A 13,356-nucleotide genomic window follows, 5' to 3' on the forward strand; every position below is an offset into this window, starting at 1 on the left:
TTCATAGCTTTACCAAATCTATTACATATTGATATTGAGATAAGAAAATATCTGCAAAGTTTTTAGTAGTAAATCTCAAAGTCAAAAGTGGTTTATGGGAGCAAAAATAAGATAGACACTGGAACGGAACCTAAGAGAACATCCAATTAATACAATAATATATTTAGTATAATTCTCATGCAAATCAGAGGGGCAATTTCTGTAAATGCTCTAAAGCATAGTGAGTGTTTGTGACCTAGTTTGTGATTTTTATCAGATCATATTTATCCCAGAATTTTCATGTATTTTTTAAATCATTTTTTCTCCCAGGAGTGAACATGGAGAGGTTTGCAGAAGAAGCAGATGTAGTTATAGTTGGTGCAGGCCCTGCAGGACTCTCTGCAGCTGTTCGTCTAAAGCAGTTGGCTACTAAACATGAAAAGGACATCCGTGTGTGTCTAGTAGAGAAAGCTGCTCAAATAGGAGCGCATACTCTCTCAGGGGCTTGCCTTGATCCACGTGCTTTTGAAGAATTATTCCCAGACTGGAAGGAGAAGGGAGTATGAAAAATTGGTTTTTATACAAAATGTAATCTTTATCGTATCTATTTCCAAACTACTAGAATATAGAAAACCCTTTTTATGTAATTCTGTCTCTTAGAGGATTTTTATAGATAAGTATTTTTTAACTTAAAAAGGGCCAAAAATTGAATTATATCAACTATATTTACAATTTTAAGATATTAACTCATGTACTCATATAATACCTTCTACACATTTTATTTATGTACTGGATTTATAAGAAGGCCTTATCTTGAGAAGATGTTAGAATATTTGTACTAAATAAAATACAGCATGTTGATTTTGAGCATATTTCCTAAGTTGTTCCGTAGGTGTTGATATCATTGTTCTTAATAGAGTTTTATGTAAATTTCCTCGGGCATTGTAATATCTAAAACCAAAGAGGATAATCTAATCAAGTGTTGCAAAGAATAAATGAATATGGCCTCTCATAACCTAAGAAGAAAAGGCACTGGTATGATATGCAGAGAACTGAATGTTAATTTTACTGCTTCCATCATTTGTATGGCTTTGATTAAGATCTTACACTTTACATATCCTAGCTTTTTCTTCTGTAAGATGGGTTATGTTACGTCTGCCAAGTCTTGAATATTCACTACCCGTGAATATACTTTGTAAATGTCAACAATTATATGATTTCTATATTATTTCTATATGGAGTAAATTGAATTCCAAAAATTTCATCTATGCTCTTCTTTCTAAAATACCAAGCTCCTTTAAACTAGAAATACTTACATCTAATTAACTTTCTCTTTTCACTATTATACCAAAAGTAGTTATTATTGAATTGTTATTGACATAATACAGTTGTGATAGAAAAAGGTTTTCAGAGCCCTATATAACTGAACAGATAGAATCCATGACATACCTGTTAATTGCATCCAAATGAAAAATAAAACTTCTCTTATGTTTTCATCAGGCAGGAAGTTACAGCTTGGAGCAAGCACCTAGGCTAAACTCCCACAGAGACAGGGAGACAGGAGGCCAGGTCCAAGATGTCTCCAAGGCCCCCCAAAAAGATTTCTGGGATGTAAAACTGGCTTATTTAGGTTCTAAAAAGATTCCCATACATCTCAAAGAGACAAAGAGGATTTGCAGTTCCAAGTTTCTAAAGGAAATGAAAGAAAAGTGAGGAGAGTAGTTCACTTTCCCTTTTGACATAGTTTTTTCATTATTTGTATTTAGCATTACAGATATGAACTAAAAGCTTCCTTCTCTTTCCTTCTTTTGTTTTTAGGCTCCACTTAACACTCCTGTAACAGAAGACAGATTTGGAATTTTAACAGAGAAATACAGAATTCCTGTGCCAATTCTTCCAGGTAAGGTATGATAAGTATTTGTAGGATCATAGAATTCTGTACCTGGAAGGAACCACATTTCATCTTGTAGCTTGTAGCAAAACAGGACTAGAACCTAGTTCTTTTGTCTTCCAGTCTAGAAGAATTGAGATAGCCTTATAAGGCAACCCAGAATTTTAGTTTAGTATTATAATGGCTTTTTAATTCAATAATTAGAACTGTGTGCCAAAGTTGTAGAATTTAAATGAAATTTTGACCATAGGATGATGTGTATATTTACACAGAAGTTATACATTGTTTAGAATTCTTAAATTAAGTATTTATGGTTTTGAAATGTTTTATCGATAAAATGTCAGATTGATAAATTAAGCATATATTTGTAGGTCTTCCAATGAATAATCATGGCAATTACATTGTACGCTTGGGACATTTAGTGAGCTGGATGGGAGAACAAGCGGAAGCCCTCGGTGTTGAAGTATACCCTGGCTATGCTGCTGCTGAGGTTTGTACAGTTGTATTTTTTAATGTTCCTAAGAAGTAATCTCTTTTTCTTTTGAATGTAAACCAAGAATGGTACAGAGGTAAAGAAATAAATATTTTAGAAAAGCTATAAGGTTTTAGAATTGTAAGGTTAGAAGGAATCTTGGAAAGATCTAATCCAAAGAGTACTTGAATTCCTCATCTTGAATAATGTTCCTGACATTATCACGTGGTTGTGTAATTTACGACTGCACAGCATCGGGGATGAGATCATCTCTATCTGATGTTTGGATTGTTGATAACACTCTCTTTCTTCTGCTGAAATATATATTCTGTTTTACACTACATAGAACAAATCAATGCCCTCTTCCAAGGACACTTTTCCAATTATAATTATGCCCCGCTCTCTTCTTCTCCCTTTCACTCTGGTGTTTTTATCTTTCCTAGGTTAAATATTCTCAGTTCTTTCAGCCATGATGTTACATATATTTTGAGTTCCTTCAGTATTCTCAGTGCCCTTTGAATGCATTCCCTTTTTATCCCCTTTATAAAGTAGCATCCAGAATGAAAAAATTGCTTCAAGCCTAGTATAGAGCCGGGCTCTTGCTTTCTTCATTCTAGAAACCATTCTTCTATTAATTCTTTCCAAATAATGCTTTTGGCAAACATATCATACTGTTGACTCTCACTTAGTTTTATTGGAGAAATGATTAAAAATAAAATCTCCTGCCAACCCAGAAAAATCACCTATATAAATTATTTAAAATTTTTATTATTTAATAAGCATTGAACCAAGACTGCAGTGCATGTCGCAGGCAGTCTGCTGGGAGATTGCCAAGACGGAAAGACATCTTGCCCTCTTACATAGCCACACAGATATAATCCATCACATACATGTTACTTGTCTTTATCCAGAGGAAAAATAAAATTTCTCGTATCTTTTTGACAAGAAGTTACAGCTTGGAGCCAAGCACCTAGCCCAGACTCTTGTAGTGACAGGAAAATGGGACACTATTCTTTTTGGTGTTCAGATTTCAAATATGTCTACAAGGCCTCTGGGAAACACATTTCTGAGATGCAGATCTGGCAAGAGTCTTAAATAAGACTTTTAAAAACATTCCTATATCTGAGAGAGACAGAAAAGAAGTTTGTAGTTAACTTTTCTAAAGGAAATGATTGAAAGAATTGACAGGAGGGGTAGTTTTCTTTGGTTTTGGCCCCAGGGAAAATTCAAAAAAATTTTTTTATTTGTTTTTATGCTTAAAGTATGTAAGTCAAATAAAACACATAGGTTCCTGTATTATACTTGCTGCTGTACTAATTTTTGTTTTTACACACACACACACACACACACACACACACACACGCATTTGGGTTTTTGGACCCAAGTGTGGGGTTTTTTATTTCTCCTGGTTAAAATGTTCCTAACATTAGTCCTGGGATTAGTATCAAATCACAAGTAGGTGGTTTGTAGAATCTATGATTTTCAGTTTTTGTGTATACACACACATACACACACAGTCTCTTATACCTCTCTTCTTTTCCTCAGTACCTTAAAGATCATCATCAATAGATTAATGTCAGGTTTGTCAGGTGTTTTTGTACTCTGAGCCAGACTTCAGTTTTAGTTCAAAGCCATATTCTACTCTTGATTCATTTTCAGAATATGAAGTAAGAGGTTTATGTTTTTCTTTTCATATCCATTGCTGCTGATCCTTACTTTACCTTTCCACTCCTATGCTGTCTGTGTGATGCTAGTGTATATTTTATACTTCCTATCTAAAGGACATTGTCTTCCAGAGAGGAGACAGAAACTCAGTAAGAATTATAGATCATCGCTGTTTCTCATCCTCCAAATTACAATTTTGACCAGTTTCGCCAATCTAACTTGCTCCAGAAATAAACTTTAATCACATTTAGAGTGTCTTGAACCTCTTTCTGTTTTGTTTCGTTATGTCATTTTCTTTGGTTTTTGTTTTTTGGGGTCTTAGCTCATTTTGAACAGAAGCTTTCCTGACATTATTGTCTTCCCACCCAACACTAATGGTCTTCACTTGTTAGAGGCCCTGATTCAAGGGTTTGTATACTTGTCTTTGATACCTGATCTCTTCAGAGCTCTTTGTTTATTCTGACTGGTTTCTTTAGTAGTGACTTCATGGTAGCTTCACCCTTTCCTTTTTTTTTTTTTTTAAAGATTTTATTTATTTATTTGACAGAGATCACAAGTAGGCAGAGAGGCAGGCAGAGAGAGAGGAGGAAGCGGACTCCCCGCTGAGCAGAGAGCCCGATGTGGGGCTCAATCCCAGGATGCTGGGATCATGACTTGAGCCGAAGGCAGAGGCTTTAACCCACTGAGCCACCCAGGCGCTCCCCCCTTTCCTTCTTCATCAAGGTTGTGGCATTTCTTTTATTTCCAGCTGTTTGAGCTGTGTTCTTTTATACTCTAGAAAGGAGTATCTTTAAAACATGTCTCTTTTCTTGCCTAAACACTTTAAAGCCTATTATTTCTGTAACCCAGAGAACATACTCGGTTTCTTAAATATCGAAGGCTGTTCATTGCTTCTTTTTAGGGTGGTTATGAATCCTAAGGTGATAACCAAATATGTTTTCATTTCAGGTTCTTTTTCATGAAGACAGCAGTGTAAAAGGAATTGCCACTAATGATGTAGGGATACAAAAGGATGGTGCACCCAAGGTAAATGTTTTAACAGTTATGTGCTTAACAAACTGAGGAAAAAAACAACCTAAATGCAATGATTTCGTTTTGCTACAAACTGCACATTAATAAAGTGTATGTTAGAATATAATTATTAATGTGGAATTCTTCTCTTAAAGATTTTATTTATTTATTTGACAGAGATCACAGATAGACAGAGAGGCAGGCAGAGAAGCAGGCTCCCTGCTGAGCAGAGAGCCTGATGTGGGGCTCGATCCCAGGACCCTGGGATCACAACCTGAGCCGAAGGCAGAGGCTTTAACCTACTGAGCCACCAAGGTGCCCCTGGAATTCTTCTCTTAAAAAATAAAGAGCTGGGGCACCTGGATGGCTCCATGCGTTGAGTCTCTGCCTTCAGCTCAGGTCACGATCTCAGGGTCCTGGGATCGAGTCCCACATTGGGCAGTCTGCTCAGCAGGGAGCCTGCTTCCCCCCTACCCCTGCCTGCCTCTCTGCCTCCTGTGATCTCTGTCTGTCAAATAAATAAATAAAATCTTTAAAAAAAAGAATAGAGAGCTAAAAAGGATTTAGACAAGTAAATAAAACATGTTTAAGAATAATTTTTAGGGGCACCTGGGTGGCTCAGTGGGTTAAGCCACTGCCTTCGGCTCAGGTCCTGATCTCAGGGTCCTGGGATCGAGTCCCTCATCGGGCTCTCCGCTTGGCAGGGAGCCTGATTCCCTCTCTCTCTCTCTCTGCCTGCTTCTCTGCCTACTTGTGATCTCTGTCTGTCAAATAAATAAATAAAATCTTTAAAAAAAAAAAAAAAGAATAATTTTTTAAAGATAAAAACATGAGTCATACAAAGATAAAACAAACATGTGACAAAGATTTTGTTTCACTCACTAATAAATGATAGAATCAGTAAGATGTTACAGTTGGTTCAAGGAGAATTCAAAAAACATACATATATGTAGGTCATCAGTCAGCTGCATAGTCACTTCCATAATTTTCATTTCTATGGACAAGAATCATTTGGATTACTGTCAGTAATGCTGATAGAGTCTTTGACGTGATTTTAATATGTTTTTGGCAAATATGAAACTGATGGATTTCCTCTCACACAAATATAATCCTGGATGGTCTTTGGGTTTTTACAGCTTTTATTTTTGAATTTGCAAAAGAGGAGCCCTTAGGATTTGAATCCCTAACTGTGTAAGATTCCTTGGAAAGAGCAAGGAAAAAAACACCTTGCTTTCCCATAATAACAGAAGAAAACATAAATTAGCATCTCAGTAAATTAATTTGTCACTTCATATTTATTTGCTTATCGTCTTAATTTCTCAACTGTATCATAAGCTCCATGAGGGCAGAGATCATAAAGCGTTATATTCCAGTACCTATCATAGTGCCAAGTCATGTCTGGTGCCCAATAAATTATTTATTAACTTAGAATTTATCGTTTTCTCTGCCATCTTGAATAGAATGGGGAATCCAGTGTAGAGTCTCCTCCAGCAGATTTTCCTGCTTCCCACTACTTCCTGCTTAGAGATAAGCAAGTGGCAGAGCTCTTGAGTCTGACCTCCTTCATTGTTATTCTAAAGTTTTGACTGGTTTCCTCAGAATTCTGTGAGGTTTGAGACTCTGTGTCTTAGAGAAGTCCCAAAAAGCTATTTTTTAACAAGCCCCCAAAGAATTCTGGTGCGTAGCTAGGTTTGCAAACAACTACTGCTTTTCATAGTAGTAAAACAATATTCAATAAAAGAATATTGTTTTACTTGTATTCTTTCCTGTGTTATAGTTATTCTTTCTTGTATTATGATCATTTAATTTTAAAGTGTATCTTATTCTTTTAAGATTTTTATATTTAATATCACAACACAACTGAGGCACACAAGTTCTACTATTCTGATATTTCATTTTTTGTATGTTCTCAAATTTGTTCAAAAGTAAATTTTTGTGTTTGGGGCTTTGTAGTTATAAAAACTTTATCTTTCCTGGGATACCTGGGTGGTTGAGCCAGTTAAGTGTCTGCCTTCGGCTCAGGTCGTGATCCTAGGTTCCTGGGATGAAGTCCTGCATCAGGCTCCTTGCCTAGAGGGGAGCCTGCTTCTCCCTCTGCCTGCATCCCTCACTGCTTGTGTTCTCTCTCTCTCTCTGACAAATAAATAAAATCTTTAAAAAAAATCTTTCCTTTATTGTATTTATATAGATAGAAAAATATTGAAAAGTACAGTGGAGTCTTAGTGACGTGAGCTCCAGACTTTTGGTTTTTAAATAACTGTTTTACTACCACAGGTTTGGAGTGGGGGGACAAGGACTGTGTTTATTCTGTTGTTCCACTCTCTGTTGTTAAATAAACACACCTCGTTAGGCTTTGTTCCCTGCCATTTCACCGAAAAGGCTTATCAGAGTCACAAATACCCCCACCTTGTCAATCCAGTAATCACTTCTCGGTCTTCTCTTACTTGATATCCCAGTAGGCAGCACTGACAGTTGGCTTCTCACACCACCTTGTAACTGAATTGTCCAGCACACAGAGCAGGACAGAACACACAACAAACAAGATAACAGAGGGTGCAGGAAGTTAAGAGCCAACGGGGAAGTCAGTCTGTGGAGGTACAGTTGAGACAAAGCCTCGGTCTGGTCCGGGTCAGTTCTCGGCACTTGCTGCTTCTGATGTTGAAGCAGGGAAGGCTCTTGGTTCTGGTCAGCGGAGACCCATCGGGCAGAACCTTCAGCGGCAGTTGCCTTTTTTTTTTTTTTTTCAGTGTAACAGTATTCATTGTTTTTGTACCACACCCAGTGCTCCATGCAGTCCGTGCCCTCTTAATACCCTCCACCTGGTTCCCCCAACCTCCCACCCCCCGCCCCTTCAAAACCCTCAGATTGTTTTTCAGAGTCCATAGTCTCTCATGGTTCACTTCCCCTTCCAATTTCCCCCAAGGCATTTGCCTTTTTTAAGTGGTCAAACATAGAGGGGTCACGTCTGAAGAGTCTGACAGCTTGCTGCCCAAATCCTTCTCTTTTTAAAGGGATTTCATTAGTGTTGCGTCCCCGCAGACCTCCTCTGGTTCTGCTGGTTATCAGTTCAGGAGTGTCAGTTGACGTTGGTCCTGGCGTTATCTCTGATATCTCGATATCTTCTGGCTGCAGTACCGTAACTGCTTGCCTCATTGCTTGATGCCGTGCCATGCTTGACATGAGAGACTGCATTTTGCTCTCTACACCAAACCAATGTGAGTTTGCTCCTTGGTGAGGCACAGATAGACCAGGTGGAGTTGTCACACAAAGTCAACTTTATTTGCAGCAAATAAGATCATGGGGAATAGCTTCCAAGGTCATTACTCCTGAGAGAGGGTGAACGGGTACCTTTTGTTTAGGGTAAGGATGAATATTTAGATAGGGATGCCTTGTCATTGTATGTAGAGACGGGCATAAGGTGCCATGTATGCGCCTTAAGGAAACATGCCTAATTACACATTGTAGTAATTTTATGTAAATTAATTTTATGTAAATAAGCCTCAGCCTTATTTACATAATATTACTACATATGTTTTACATAATTTATAATTTATGTAATTTTTTATAAATTATGTAAAACACATGTAGTAATATTATGTAAATAAGGCTGAGGCTCCTCCTTGGGTGGAGATGTTAGTATTATAATGAGGTAGAGGTAATTGCTGGTCATTCCAGAGGTCACTCCATGGTCCATCTGTGCAGGTGTGCGTTGGGGTCTTTAGCTCAAAAGGTCTGGGTGGCCTAGGCCAGTGAGAGGTCTTGTCAGGGCAGTCACCATCACCTGAGCGGTGGCTCTGAGTTTCATTTGCCAGACTTAAAAGGTAAGCCAGAAAGAAGAGCTTAAGAGAAAATGAAAGAGAGTTTAGTGAATACAAGTTGGTGGGCAGTAAAGGTCAGGTCTTGCAGTCTAGCTGGTGACACCTACTCTTGGTTTTCCTTTTGTTTTACTCCCTACTGTCACCTTTGCTTGCTCGTCCTCTTCCTATCCTGTAAATAGTGAGGCTCTCGGGCTCAGTGTTGAGTCCTTCTCTATCTACATTTTCTCCGTAGTGACGTCATCTGGTCACATGGTTCTAAATACCCAAGCCCGGAATCTTATATCCTACTGCTTATTCAATAGCTCTGTGCCACATCTAATAGCTGTCTGATTATAAGAATTCTGATTTGGACAGTTTTTAAGTTTCAGAAGTTAAGTGATTTGCCCAAGGTTAGACAGCTGTAAGTAGTGGAGCTGGGGTTTGAATATTAACAGTGTGGCTGGCTCTGGGGCCTGCCCCTTGAACACTATGGGACATACTGCCTCTAAGAGGAAGCTGAAGTATATTAAGTAATATTTTAGTTCAATAAGATTGAATTGTTTTATAATTGGTGTCAGGGAAACTGCATGTCCATCTGAAAACAAATAGAGTTTGGTCCTTTTATTTTTTAAAAATTCTGAGGATTTCTTAAAACAAAAAATAGGGACTCCAGGGTAGCTCAGTCAGTTAGGCATCTGTCTTTGGCTCTGGTTGTGATTCCAGGGTCCTGGAATCGAGTCCTGCACCAGGCTCCTCACTCAGCGGGGAACCTGCTTGTCCTTCTGCCTACCATTCCCCCTGCTTGTATTCTTGCTGTCTCTCACACTCTCTGGAAAAAATAAAATCTTAAAAAATTGAAAAATTAGAAGGAAATCTAGATTACAATTGCAACTTAAAAGTAGGATAAGCCATCCTGTAGAGGCAAGAAATAATGAACCCTTAAGAGACAGACCTTTTTAAACTGTATAAAAATTAAACTGTTATGTATGCTAAAGTTACTATAAAGTCTGTAGATAAACTGTAGATTGGGAGAAAATTTTTTGATTACCTATAATATCAAATACCACATATACATTAGCAAGAAAAAAGGCAGCATTTTAGAAAAATGAGCAAAATCTAAAAAACCGACAATTCACAGAAGAGCAAAGTCCAGAGCACTACTACTTATAAGGAAAGATGCTTAAGTACCTTTTCTTCAGAGTCCGTAGCTTAAATGTCATTTCTTCAAAGGAGCCTTTCCTGTTCACCCAATCCATAAATTTCCTTTTATTCCCTCTCGTAGTATCCTGTTTTCTTTCATTAGCACTTAGTCATAATTTGTATTTATTTGTATTTATATAGTCATGTATTTCCTTAATGTCTGCCTCTATGATTAGACTGAAGGAAAGGGACGTATCTTTTATTTTTTCAATCAAAAAAAGAAAATTATTATACGGTTTCACCCATGTGTGAAATATAAGAAACCACACAGAGGGTCAGAGGGGAAGGGAGGGAGAATGGAATGGGAAGCAATCAAAGAAGGAGCCAAACTGAGACTCTTAACTCCAGGGGAAAAAACCTGAGGGTTGTGGAAAGTGAGGTAGGTTTGGGATGGGGTAACTCAGTGATGAACATTAAGGAGGGCACGTGATGTGATGAGCACTGGGCGTTATATGGAACTAATGAAGAACTGAACACTATTCAAAAACTAATGATGTACTATATGTTGACTAACTGAAATTGAATTGAAAAAAAAGCTTTTTCCCCCACAGTCCAGTTACTGAAAGATATAACTTTATTTTACATTTTTGCTACGTACAGTGCTGAGTCACTGTAATTTTAATTTGCATTTTCCTGACTGTTTTAAGTACTTTTTACCTTTTTGAGTCAAGAAATATTAATAAATACCTACAGTGTGCCAGTTTTATGCTAGGCAATGAGAATATAGAAATGAATAAAAGAGAAGTATTATTCAGTGAGAAAAGTAAGGTACATTGTATTAAATGATCCTATTTTTTGTAAAACAAATCAGGAACCAAAAACGTTTAAGTGTGTATGTACCTCAGTATGTATGTGTGTTTAAATATTTGGATAAATTGTACATACTAGATTGTTAACATGGTTTATGGATGAGTGAAGTGAGCAGACGAGAACAAAATAAAAAGATACTGAGTGAAATTATAGGATGTGTATGAAAGTGTAATATACATGTATACATATATATGACACTAATAAGCATTGTACAAGAAAAATAGCAGTTACTAATAAATGTGTAAAAGATGAGTAATCTTTTAGTAATCTGTAGTAATCAAAGTAATTAATTTATTAAATTAATCATGAGATAATTCTTACCATTCAGATTGAAAATATTTAGCACCAAGTATGTTCATCTAAGCAATGCTTTATAATAGTGAAACACACTGGAACAGCCTAAGTGTCCACTATTGATAATTGAAAAATTAGGGGAATCTATTCAAACATAAAAAATGAATGCTTTAAGGAAGGGCACCTGGGTGGCCCAGTCAGTTGAGTGTCTGACTTTCAATTTTGGCTTATGTCATGATCTCAGGGTCCTGAAATTGAGCCCAACAGTTGGCTCTGTGCTGGGTGTGGAGCCTGCTTAGGAATCCTTCTCTCCAGATTGTCCCTCTGCCCCTACCCTCACCCCATCATGAGCTCTCTTGCGGGGGGAGGATTCTTTTCTTCGAGTATCTTGCTTTTACATTCAACTAATGCAAAAATGGTTATAAAACTGTCAGAATTAAACTACTTTTTGTCTTTGCATACACACAGACATGCAAATAAAATGAATAGAGAAGTATCAGAAAAGATATATTTTGTAAGAGACTTTTCTGGTTATTCTGCATTCCTTTATTAAGTAACTTTATTGAGTGCCTTGTAGTATGTGTAAGTGCAAAATACAGAGAGCAAAAGAGAGGTAAAGACTTCATTTGTCGCTTTTTTTCCACTTGGAAAATTCAGTTTTAGAATATACATTCAGCAATAGAGAACAAGGAAAATTAAAGTGAAAAAAGCAAGTAGCTAAAGAGTATACTTAGTATGATTCTACTTGTGTTAGAAGGATATGAATAGGCTCTGTATAGTTTTTTATTCATGGAAATTTTCTGGCATGATTCACAAGAAAGCTATTAATAATGTTTTCTGCTTCAGAACTAGAAAACTAGGAGCAGGGAGGAAATGGATTTTCACTTTTCACTTTATTTTCATTTGTAGAGAATATTTTTAGCATGAGTGTGCTTTTTTGCTTTTTTTAATTCTTATCACACTTAACCATTTGGGTACTTTGGAAGTAAAAAAAAGAAAAATACAACAAAGACACAGGATATATTATAAAATTTAAATTAGATTCTTCTTACAACAGTAGTTTTATTTCTAGTATTTTGTATTTGTATTGTTTCTTCTATACCTGTATCATTATTCAATTCAAAACTGACCAAAATGTGAATATTTTTTAAATTGTCAAATGTTGCAATTTAACATGTTTTTATTTTTTAGACAACATTTGAGAGAGGACTAGAACTACATGCAAAAGTCACAGTTTTTGCAGAGGGTTGCCACGGACATCTAGCCAAACAACTATATAAGAAGTTTGATTTGAGAGCCAATTGTGAACCCCAAACCTATGGAATTGGACTGAAGGAGGTATCCTGATTGGTTTTTGTGATTTTAATTTTTAACTATGGAGTTTAAACTCATTTGTATTATAATGTAGGCTGTAACATTGATGTAATTTTTTTTTAAGATTTTATTTATTTATTTGAAAGGCAGAGATCAGAAGTAGGCAGAGAGGGAGGCGGGGGGCGGGGAAGCAGGCTCCCTGCTGAGCGGAGAGCCCGATGCGGGGCTTGATCCCAGGACTCTGGGATCATGACCCGAGCTGAAGGCAGAGTTTTTAACCCACTGAGCCACCCAGGCGCCCCTACATTGATGTAATTTTATAGTTGCTATGTTTTTCATTGACTTGAAATGTTCATCATAACTGAAAATATTTGGGCTATTTTTAAGGGGCTAGAAAATACTGCTGATCAAATTCCATTATTATCTAAATTGGTTCTACGTGTTGTAATTGTTTTATCAATCGTTGCTTAAAATCAAAGACTGGAAATTGAAAATATTTGTGATATGAATTTCTTTTCATTGTAATGCCATCTGTCCTAGTAAGATTTGACATGATACCCCCGTGCTGTTTGTAGGGTGACCAGATCATACAAGAATGGTTTCTTCAGAATTGCACTGAGAAGATAATTTAGTTTATGAAATATACACTCAGCCATAGTATATTGATCTGAAACCTAAAATTTAGTTAGATTAATTATTACATATTTTTCTCAATTTATCCAATCTCTGTTTTCCCAAACCTTTGGCTTATTAGAGTGTAAAGATGCATTATAACCCTTCTGTTTAAATTTTTGGGGGGTTAAAGCTCAGAACATTTCCAGTTCTGTAATAGCTAGATTTATTGTGAGTAAAAGCTTGTTTTGGTAGGTTGTGTATCACACATAATATTATCTGATTTTTAGATGTTTCACTTGGGAATTGTT

At 36.7% G+C, this 13,356-nt stretch overlaps 1 protein-coding gene across 1 annotated transcript in view; it reads left to right on the forward strand.

Annotated features, from left to right (window-relative positions):
* Positions 1 to 13,356, forward strand: part of ETFDH (electron transfer flavoprotein dehydrogenase) — a 30,014-nt gene that overhangs the window by 6,657 nt on the left and 10,001 nt on the right. Inside the window, exons 3-7 of the mRNA XM_032863177.1 lie at positions 310 to 539; positions 1,798 to 1,879; positions 2,242 to 2,360; positions 4,956 to 5,033; positions 12,311 to 12,457. Coding sequence (XP_032719068.1) covers positions 310 to 539; positions 1,798 to 1,879; positions 2,242 to 2,360; positions 4,956 to 5,033; positions 12,311 to 12,457 — 656 coding nt within the window. The remainder of the gene's footprint in view (positions 1 to 309; positions 540 to 1,797; positions 1,880 to 2,241; positions 2,361 to 4,955; positions 5,034 to 12,310; positions 12,458 to 13,356) is intronic.

The sequence above is a fragment of the Lontra canadensis genome, unplaced genomic scaffold (genome assembly GCF_010015895.1).
Source record: "Lontra canadensis isolate GAN:19392208 unplaced genomic scaffold, GSC_riverotter_1.0 scaffold1, whole genome shotgun sequence".
Lineage (NCBI taxonomy): Eukaryota > Metazoa > Chordata > Mammalia > Carnivora > Mustelidae > Lontra > Lontra canadensis.